A 9999-nucleotide genomic window follows, 5' to 3' on the forward strand; every position below is an offset into this window, starting at 1 on the left:
GATACGGAGAGAGAGGAGGCTCTGAGAGCAGCGATGGCTCAGCCCAGCTCCTTCCCTGCTCAGGACACACCACTCCACTGCTGGGTATGTCTCTTGTTCAACATTTATTATTTACTCCTCCCGCCTCTGCTCTACTTTTCCCCGTTGCTTTCTTTTATTTCCTTGTCCGTTTCCCCATCACTGGCATTTCCACGTGCTTCTGTATCACTCCCGGCTTCCTCTTTTGGCTTTTCATCTTGATTTCCTCTGTCTTGTTCCCCTTCCTCCCTCTCTATGTCCTTCTCGGACTTGTTTTTTGTGTTTCCTGTATCGTTCCCATTTTCTTCTTTTGGCCTTTCATCTTGATTTCCCATGTCTTGTTCCCCTTTCTCCCTCTCTTTGTCCTTCTTAAGCTTGTTGGTTTTTGTGGTTTTTCTATCATTCTTGGCTGCTTCTTTTGTCTTCTCATCTTGATTTCCCACGCGTTGTTCCCCTTCCTCCCTCTCTCTGTCCTTCTCCAACTTGTTTTTTGTGTTTTTACGGCTGGAGTCACGATCTGGGGAGGAATAAGCAAACTTAAGCCAAGTCCCAGCACTCAGCAGTCAGGCTCAAGAAAGGTCCCCCGGCTCCCTCACCCCCACCAGGAATCTCTCGCTCCCCGTTTGCTGGGACAGGAGGTGCTGGGAAGCAGCACTGAGGGGAGCAGCCCTGGGGGCTGCAGGCACAGCACCCTGCCAGGACCCCTCACCAGGCCCAGGGAGGGCTGGCGTGTCGGTGACACCGGGCCTGGGGTGCAGGGGACACTCAGGGAGCACTGCCATCTGGACTTGCACCAAGATTTTAATTCACTGCTTGGAAGGAAATGGGTGCTGTGGGAATTCTAAGGTGTGGCTGCTGTGCTCCAGAAGAGGAAATGGGGAGGTTTTCCATTTCTGGGTGCAGAAGTGGGAATGACAAGTACCTTTCTGTGAGGGAACTGTCTCTTCTTTGCTGCCTTTGCTCAGCTGCTTGATGTAGCTTTTGCTCACCTTATCCAAGGCCTGAAAGGGATGTGGCTCTTAATAAAAGCCCCGGATATGCAGTTACATACCCAAGTTTTTCCTGTTTTCTTTTGCCCTCTGCTGTCGTTTGCTGGTCCTTTCCTACCACAAAACTCTTCACTTCTCCAGCATTACTGCCTGGAGTATCCCAGCTGGGATAACAGCTGCTCATGGATGCTGCCCTGAGCTCCTCCTCCCTGCAGCAGCCCCCTTACCGCAATGATGGTGTTTTGAGCAGCTTGGTCTGGCACGAGCTTCGCCTTCTCCAGGGCCTTTTCAAAGTTCAGGATCGCAGACCGGTAATCCTTTAATTTCACTGGAACAGACAAGGATATCAGCTGGTTTAACCCAGGATCAGGAGAACAACTAGAGGTAATCACACCAGTCTTGACCTGAGGGGTTGCTTTGGCTGTTAAATCCCAAAGATGTTTTCAGAGCGGCTTCTCCACCCTGAGAGCAAAACCTGTGCCCACCCCTTTACCTTGTGCCTGTGCCACCAGCACAGTGGCGTGGAGCTGCCACTCCACATCTCCCTCTTCATCCGCTGACTCCAGAGACTTCTCTCCGCAGTCTTGGGCTGTTTCAGCTTCACCCAGCTCGAGGTAACACCGGCCGATGTCATGGAACAGACAGGCCTTCTCCAGGCTGGATTTTGCCATTGGAATCCTCTTCTCCCAGCTTCAAGCAGAGTAAGATAGGCAGTTATCGACTGTCGCTGGGTGCAGTTATGATTCAACCACTGATTTGATAACTGAGGGTTCAGGTATGAAAACTTCCCCATCCCCTGCTGCAGTGGGAACACACAACTGCACAGCCATGGCCTGGGTCACTCCAGGCCCCCACTGCCCTTCCTGCTGGGCTGTACTCACGTGTTGATGGCCTGCTGGAACCTGCTGGTCCGGGCGTACACGCGGCCGATGTTGTCCAGGGCCCGGGACACGGAGTCGGGCAGAGCACTGTGACAGGGAGACAGAGGGATTGTGGCACTGGCATCGTCCTGCTCCTGACTCACTCTGAGTTCCTCTGGTGCTCCCCATGGCCTCAGGGAAGTGTTGGGGAGTAAAGGGCCCAGGTCAGACTGAAAGCCATGAAATTGAAGTCAATTTTTGATTGACTGACCCCCCTGGGACACAGGGGAAATGGTTTAGCTTTATCTTTGATTATTGTTATTTTTTGTGCAAATCTGGCATTCCTTGTAAAAGTCTTTCCACTTTTCTTTGTCTCAGTTTCCATCTGGGTCCCTGACATTCATGGATGATCTCTGTCTTCCAAAGGGAAGACCCAAAAATGTGTCTTCAGTCTCCTGGCACCAGCCCTGCTCCCCGTGCTTGGACTGAGCTTTGCTCCATGCCACAGGCGGCTCCTATAACAACGGAGCCTGTGGCCTTTAACTTTTTTCCTTAATTATCCTCATTCCCATCTTTGGAAGTGGCTTTGCCTACCCTTACCTTAGAGAAGGAAAAACCCATGAGTGGAGCAGCCAAATGAGATGGGAATCATGGAATAACCGAGTGGTTTGGGTGGGAAGGGGCCCTAAGGCTCATCCAGTTCCAGCCCCCCCGCCACGCGGTCATTAACGGGAATCATTACCGAGTCATTAAGAGTCATTAACGGCGTTTCCATCTGCAGCCGCCAGAGGGCGCGGCCCGCCCGTCACAGCGGCCTTCGGGTCCTTAAAGGAACTTTAAAAGGGTCCTAAAACCAGGTATCTCCTCCTGCCTCTCTCCTGCTAATTCCTGCCTTTATCTGGTGTACCCGGGGAGTGGGATCACCAGGAGAAAGGCAGCCATTTCCTAAAACAACACTCATTTCCGAAGGGATTTTGGAAAATGAGAAACTACCCGTCAGTGACATTTTGAAATCCCGGTGCAGTGTTGGAAAAAATAACCCCCAAACCACTTCAATTCAAGCCACTATTCTGTGTTTTCTCATGTGCTTTGCAAACTGTCACTAAGACTACATTTTGCTCCACTGTGGTTCAGCTGGAAGAGCTGCAGGATGTGTCCAGTGTGGGCAGGTAAGTGCACCTCGGAGAGACATTTATTTCAAGCTGCTCTCATGGTCTGAATGAAAAAGGGTTTTAAGACAAAATGGAGCAGAAAACTGGTGCAATTTCAAGGCTGAGCTTCCTGAGAAGGAGGTGCCTGCTTGAGGCTCAAGTGCTGAGACTGGGACTTGTGTTCTTTCACTTTGTTTCAGCAGAGGTTTCAATGTGCCCCATGCTCTAGGTCCTTAAAAATCTGCTTCAGGCTCCTTATTTTTGAAATAGTAAAGATAAAAAGTCACCAGAGAACCTGATACACAGGCAGAGCTGAATGTGTGGCCCTGTTAAACCTCCAGGGGAGAATAACACCATTACCTAATGCTAAAACACCTCCACGAGGTACTTTCCCCTTTCCCCACCCACTTGAACCTCCCAGCACTTACTTCTGCCTGGCACAATCCAGATCCCTCCTATAGCTGCGCAGAGCTGCCTCCATCTGTCCCATCTCCACCTGTGCGTTCCCAATGCAGCTGTGGAGGGTCCCAACCAGTTCACTCTTGTTGGGAACTTCGTTCTCTGGCCGCCCTTGTATCTTTTTCAGGAGACGCTCAGCTTTCCTGCAGCTTTCCTCAGCAGAGCCTCTGGCCAGCACTGGGGACAGGGAGCAGAATTTGACACTGGGGTGTGACACAGAGATGTTGAGATGTGAATTCCCCATCCCTGGGAGTGTTCCAGGCCAGGTTAGACAGGGCTTGGAGCAACCTGGGCTACTGGAAGGTGTCCCTGCTTATGGCAGGGGGTGGAGCTGGATGAGATTTATGGTCCCTTCCAACCCAAACCATCCTGGGATTCTGTGATACTGAGAAAGGGAGACCTGGTGCAGCGGTAACCCTCAGACAAAGGTTGGGAATGGTTAGAGCAGTGGGAGGCACTCAGCTTCCAGCCAGGAACCTACTCAGCTCAATATCCTCCATGTCCTTGGCGATGGCTCTGGCAACTTCCGCCGGTTTCCGTTTCCTGGCCCCGATGCCCCGGTGCTGCAGGAGCCGGCGCTCGTACAGCCGGGCATAGATCGGCTTCTGCTGCTGCCAGAAGTCCCGGCGCTGGTTCAGGTAGGAGATGCCATCCAAAACCAGGTCTTCGACTTTCCCCCCCTGCCTCATGTTGATCTGCATCAAGTCTGGAAATAAGATAAGGTAGAATCCAGGTGAGTATCAATGGACCTGAGCTGCAGTGAAGTGGGGAATCGCTTGGGAATGTTCCTCTGGTCTGACAGAGACAGTCCTGGAAACTAAATTGTCCTGTGCTCCTCAGAGCTGAGGTAATGGGGGAGTTACCAGCATTTATAACAAACCCACAGAGGAGTCACAGCCCTGTGAGCAGCGCTCGGCACTGAGCGCGAGTGTCAGTGGGTTTGTAGTTGTGACAGAAGTTCAGTCACTTGCAATGAAGCTGTTTCTCTTTCTCATTTCATCAGCACAGGTTGCTCTGAGGTGATTTATCGATGGGGAAGGAAATAAGCCCATAGTTATAAATGTTGGACCTGGCTCCAAACCTGCCCGTGTCCGGCACCACGTGCTACGTGACCTCTGGTACGAGTCAGGAAGAGTCACAGGGACAAAAACGAAGAAGAGAAATAAAAAAAGGATAAGAGGAAAAGAAAAACAGAACCTGCTTGGAAGGAACATTTAGGTAAACACAATGGAGAAACACCTTCATCCTTGAGCAACTTCTCCAGGAAGGTCTTGTCATCATAAAGCTGTCCCAGAAGCTCTCGCTCTGTTTTTGGATTCTTCACACGCTGCTTCTTTTTTGTCCCTTTTTGATCCTTAGTTGGTATGTTTTGCAGTTTCTGGTTGTTTTTTCTGCTCTATGGTGAGAAAAAAAGCAAAGGAAGTTGGGGGAGATCAGTGGGGAACACTGGAATGATCAGAAGTCTGTCATGCTCCATATAAGGCAGCTTATTTTTTTAATTAAAAGGAAAACGTTAGTGTCTCACCAGCTGCTTTGGTCATGAGCAAGTGAAATTCTGCAGCCAATCGTGCTCCCTCAGGACCAAGAGGGTGTTACAGGAAAAGCAAGAAGTAGTTCTGGCCTCTTGGAGGAACAAGACCCTACTGCCATGGAGCACCCCAAAGTGAAGCAATTGAGAAAGTGTGCATTATCAAAACTGTGACCTTAAACATCAGGTAAACCCAAAGTCAATATTGGAGCTCATGGCACCCTGCTTGACCTCAGGGATGTTACTCATTAGCCTCGGATGGGCGACCAGTGACACCCCCAGGAAGGGGCTGGGGAGGAATTCCACATTGGGGTTTGTTTCTCCTCATGGCTCTTCCTGGCCCTTCTGCATTCTCCTGTAAGTTCTGGATGGTTTGAGCCAGACCTGCATTAGAGGCAGGTGATAAACACTCACAATGGGTCAGTGTGTTTAAATGCTCAGGGAGCCTTTCAGCAGACCTGCTGTACAGGACCTGTGTCCCTGCAGGGACTGTCTCCCTTCCTGTGCCCATTTCAGGCAGTTTTAGCATTGCAACCACTCTAGAAGCTTCTCCAACAAGAGCTCTGTGCTGTACCTCTGCCTGCCTGCTCACGAAGCCCAGCTCCTCCTTGTTCTCCAGCTTCACCGAGGCTGGATCTGCAGACACAGAGCAAACCCCTGTTAGTGCCCACAACAGCCATGCAGGCTCTTGTCAGTAAAATGCCCATAAATGTGCCAAGCCCAAAATGTTCAGTTTGAACTGAAGCTGTTCTAATTCTTTCCCATGGAACAGGGGGTGTTGGTGTGTCCTGGGTGCAGGGAATGCAGCTCATCCACCAGCTCCTCTCGGGATTTTAATTCCTATTTTACACAGCACCGGGGGCTCTCACTGCAGCATTCCTACAGACAGGCTACATCCTACATGGAAACTGGGGAAGGAGAAGGATGCAGGTTCTTCTGCGGAATCACAGCTGGAGTGTAAAATGGCAGAAAAGCTCTGAGCACAGGGAGCTCCTGCAATCCAGAGAATTATTCTAAAGGTTTGTGCACTGACATTAGGGCAAAACTGTTGTGTTTTCATCTGCACTTGGGGAGGGGAGTGTTCAAAGGAAGGACAGAGCCTCCCAGGCCAGTGCAGGAGGATTCCCTTTGGCACAGCCATGGGCCCAGACCAGCAGTGCAGGCACAGGCGGATCACAAGGGTAGCAGTTCCTGATCCTGCTGCATGAAGCACAGGCAGGGGAGCACTTTGGGAATGTGCCCAGTTAATGTGTGTGCATTTCCCAACTATTCAAACATCCAGCTCCATGCTGGTGTGTTTCCTTGCTTCCCTGCATCTTGGAGCTACTGACTGATGTATAAAATAGAGTTTTCTAGGTTTTTACTCTGCTCCCGTACCTGCAGCCCAGGGGCTCGAGGGAAGTTAGAGACCTTGCCTTGAGCCCAGGAAGATTCCAGCTGGGAGCTGTGGCAATACCTGATCATTGTGCTAAGCTCAGGAAGCAGCAGGAATGGAGGAAAGCAAGCCAGATGTGAAAACTTTCCCTGTTTTTTTAAATAACAATTCCATATGAAAGCGCCGCAGGCTCTGGCACCGCTGGCACGTGAGTTAATCCCTGGCACTGGGGGAGGGCTGAAGTTTGGAAATTTCGGGGGAGGGAGGCCTGGCCTATCTGGGGATCTGTGCAGGGTGTGAGCTGGGCAGGGATAGGCTCCGGGATGCAGGGATAGGCTCTGGGATGCAGGGATAGGCTCCGGGATGCACCGGAGCAGTTCCAACCCGCCGGGCAGGTTTGGCAGCCCCGGGGGGGGCCGAGCACGGGGCTCCCTGCACGTGTCCTGTCAGGTGGCAGCCCCAGGTGAGGGGGGTGTGTGTGCCCCAGACTGGCACAGACTGACTTTGCCTGCCAGCGTGGCTGAGAGAAAAACTAAGGGACAAGGGACAAGTTCTCCGTTTGCTTTGAACCCCACGAGGTCCTTGGCCTCTCCTGTCTCTGCAGGACCCACTGGTGATCTGAGCCAGAAGTGATGAAAGCACAACTCATTGCAAGAGTCAACAGTTTCACTGCTCTTGTGCAATGGAAATTGGAGGAGAGTCAGGATTTCGGGAGGCCAGTCTCAGGTAGCGTGGCACATTTCATTCCAAACTTTGAATATTGGGGTAAAGATCTCAAAATGGATTCTGGAATTAAATGGATTCTGAAATTAGTGCTGGAGGTAGATCATAGAATCGCAGAATCCCAGCATGGTTTGGGTTGGAAGGGACCTTAAAGCTCATCCAGTCCCACCCCCTGCCATGGGCAGGGACACCTCCCACTAGCCCAGGTTGCTCCAAGCCCCATCTAACCTGGCCTTGGACACTTCCAGGGATGGGGCAGCCACAGCTTCTCTGGGCAACCTGTGCCAGGGCCTCCCCACCCTCACAGGGAAAAATTTCTCCCCAGTACCCCAATTAATCCTGCCCTTTCTCAGCGTGAAGCCATTCCCCCTTGTCCTGGCACTTCAGGCCCTTGTAAATAGTCTCTATCCACCTTTCTTCTCGGCTCCCCTCACACACTGGGAGGCCACTGGTGAGATGAGCTGCTCTGGTCTGTATTCCCTGGAACATTTCCATAGTGACTTTGGAAATTTTAGTATCAGGAGTTACCTCCAGAACTGAAGGGATCAGACATTGTGTGTGAATGGGCACTGAGGGGGGAAAGGACGAAAAAAAGAGCAGGGCTGGGCTCTTTGTGGTGCTTCCTGGTGCTTCTGGATTCACCTGCCACTGAGCACATGGACCCAGGAGCAGCAGGACTGTGGTGTGGGGCCCTTGGGTCACTGGCAGAGCTGATCTGCCATCGGCTGTGCCCTGAACAGTGTCAGCCAGGCTCGTGGGGGCCAGGAAGTGGCACTTCTTACTGCCAATGCAGTTCATAATTGCCTCCTCTGCCTTGTTGATGCCCAGCTGGAACTTGTGCTGGTCCGGGCGGAGCCTCCGGCCTCGATGGTAAAACACCAGCGCGAACTCGAAGTCCCCCATGGTGTAGAGGGTCTCTGCCTTTTGGTAAAGCCCCTGAAATGACATTTGGGAAAAGAAATTATTAAAAAGAGGGAAAAAAGTTTCATGGATCTCAAGTAACTCCTGACAGGCAGAAGGGAGAACCCAGGGTTGTCACAACCTGAGTACAACAAACCCCAGTCCTGGAGCTGACTGAGCACCTCCACTGCTCCAAGAGCAGCAGAAACCTCAGGAGTGTTTGGAGTGAGCTGTTCCCTCCCAGCTCTGCCTCAGACCCTGCAGGGTCTCACAGATCCAGGCCAGCCCTGGCCCCCCTGCTCTCACCACTTCCTCTGGTTACCTCGGTGAACGCTTTGTCTCTTTGGAGCGAGGCTTCAGCATCCTTCAAGGAGTTTTCTGTGTCCCCAAGTTTCAGGAAGCATTTGGAGCGGGTGATAAGGCACTGCTTGTCCCCTGCCCTCAGCTTCAGTGCCTGGAACCACAGACACGGACACGTCACCAGTGCTGGCTCAACACCACAAATACACAAGTGCAGGTATTTGGTGCCACCTGCACAGTCGCCACGTGGATCTTGATGACACATGATGATAAAACCACAGGATTTTTATTGAAAAGAGCCTTCCCTTGCAGTTCACAGGTTCCCTGTGCTGCAGGGGCTGCCCTGCCTGGGTCACCCCCTGGTGCCGAGACCTCCTGGGGACACGTCCCTCCGAGCCACCTCCCCTCGCCTCGGGTGCCACGTTCCCTCCGCTGCCTCTTCCCCCTCCTGAACCGAGTCGCGGCCGCTCCCCCTCGAGGCCCGTCCCGCCCCGGGCCGCTCGGTGTCCCTGGGCTGCGCCCCCGCCGCGGCGCCCTCACATTGTTGAAGCAGCCCAGCGCCTTGTGGTGCTGCCCGCGCCGGCTTAGCGTTGTCCCCTCGGTGATGAGGCTGCCGAAGGTGACGATGGGCCCGGGGTCCGGGTCCGCCATGATCGCGCCGCGCCGCCGTTGCCGGGCAACGGCCCCGCTTCCGGTGGAGGCCCCGCCCTCAGAGTGACGTCAGGCGCGCCCGGTCAGTGCCCACGTGGGTCTCGGTACCCCGGGAGCGGCCCCGGGAGCGGCCCCGGTACCGACCCCGCACCCCGGCCCGGCACGCCGGCCCTCGCTGCTGGGCAGGCGCGTCCGCAGGCCGTGCCCGGGGCTGCCGGCGGGTGCTCGCGGTGTCTCTGTCCCGTCCCGACCCGGTGCCCGTGCGGTTCTGTTCTTCCACCCGCGTTCCCGGAGTCCTGCGCGGCCCCGGTGCAGCCGCGGTGCCGAACGCCGGGCAGAGCCGGTTCCTCTGCTCCGCCGGCTCACGGCCGGTGCCTCCTGCAGCGGCAGCACGAGGGGCAGCCGCCGCCCCCCTGCCATCGGTTATTCGGGACCGTTTGGCGCTCGCGGGTGGCCCCGATACCGGTTTCGCCGCTGCAGTGGCCAGTCCTGGCCAAATAAATGACTAACGGGAGATGCTGATGGTTCCCTCCCGTCCGTGCTTCAGTCCCGACTTTATTTTGGCGCTGGGTGAGACCCCGCGCCAAGATTCGTGTTGGAGACACTTTGTTCCTGCCAAGTGACTCACGGGGGGAAGGGGGGGGGGAGATGTCTGTCCAGCTCGGGGCTGGTGACATTTAATGTCACCATGAGACAGATCCGCGGTGCCGGGGCTGTGCTTACCCGGCCCCGGCCGCGGGGGCGGGAGGCGGGGTGGGGGTCACGCCAGGGTGGGGAGACACAGGCGGCCGAGCCCCGGAGTGGGAGGCGGGAGTGACACACCCCGTCCCCGGGGAGCCCGCGCAGGAAATTTCAGGCAGTTGAAGCGTTCGGGAACAGTTTTCCAGGGATAATTTCCCCACTGGCAGCGCCGGGCGTGACACGCTGTGCCCAGCGGGGTGGGCAGGAGCACCGTGTCCGCGGGGCTGTGCCCACTCTGGTGACACCGTCACGGGGGCACAGCAGCCCCGGCCGCCGGGGCAGAGACCGCGCCGGGTGCCCCCCT

At 54.6% G+C, this 9999-nt stretch overlaps 1 protein-coding gene and 1 long non-coding RNA gene across 2 annotated transcripts; one reads left to right on the forward strand and one right to left on the reverse strand.

Moving 5' to 3' along the window:
* Nucleotides 1–93: 93 nt before the first annotated feature.
* On the reverse strand, nt 94–9604 carry ODAD4 (outer dynein arm docking complex subunit 4). The gene is made up of 12 exons (XM_051794616.1): nt 8844–9604; nt 8326–8457; nt 7886–8039; nt 5580–5641; nt 4717–4873; nt 3959–4183; nt 3447–3654; nt 1889–1975; nt 1501–1697; nt 1235–1335; nt 941–1019; nt 94–535 (listed from the first exon to the last, which is right to left on the reverse strand). Exons 1-12 carry the CDS (start codon nt 8952–8954, stop codon nt 132–134), a joined length of 1917 nt encoding a protein of 638 aa, XP_051650576.1. The 5' UTR covers nt 8955–9604; the 3' UTR covers nt 94–131.
* On the forward strand, nt 5648–7927 carry LOC127474190 (uncharacterized). Its single transcript, XR_007905750.1, has 3 exons — nt 5648–6024; nt 6389–6588; nt 6985–7927. It is a non-coding gene; the product is annotated as an uncharacterized LOC127474190 (long non-coding RNA).
* Nucleotides 9605–9999: the final 395 nt, after the last annotated feature.

The sequence above is a fragment of the Manacus candei genome, unplaced genomic scaffold (assembly GCF_025592945.1).
Source record: "Manacus candei isolate 608988 ecotype Guabito, Panama unplaced genomic scaffold, ASM2559294v1 h1tg000040l, whole genome shotgun sequence".
Lineage (NCBI taxonomy): Eukaryota > Metazoa > Chordata > Aves > Passeriformes > Pipridae > Manacus > Manacus candei.

Coding starts and splice junctions, on each gene's coding strand:
- ODAD4 (XM_051794616.1), bottom strand. CDS start 8,954: ATGGCGGACCCGGACCCCGGGCCCATCGTCACCTTCGGCAGCCTCATC. Junction 1,698..1,888: donor TTCCAGCAGGCCATCAACAC/GTGAGTACAGCC, acceptor CTCTGCTTGAAG/CTGGGAGAAGAGGATTCCAA. Junction 536..940: donor GACAGTTCCCTCACAGAAAG/GTACTTGTCATT, acceptor ATTCCTCCCCAG/ATCGTGACTCCAGCCGTAAA.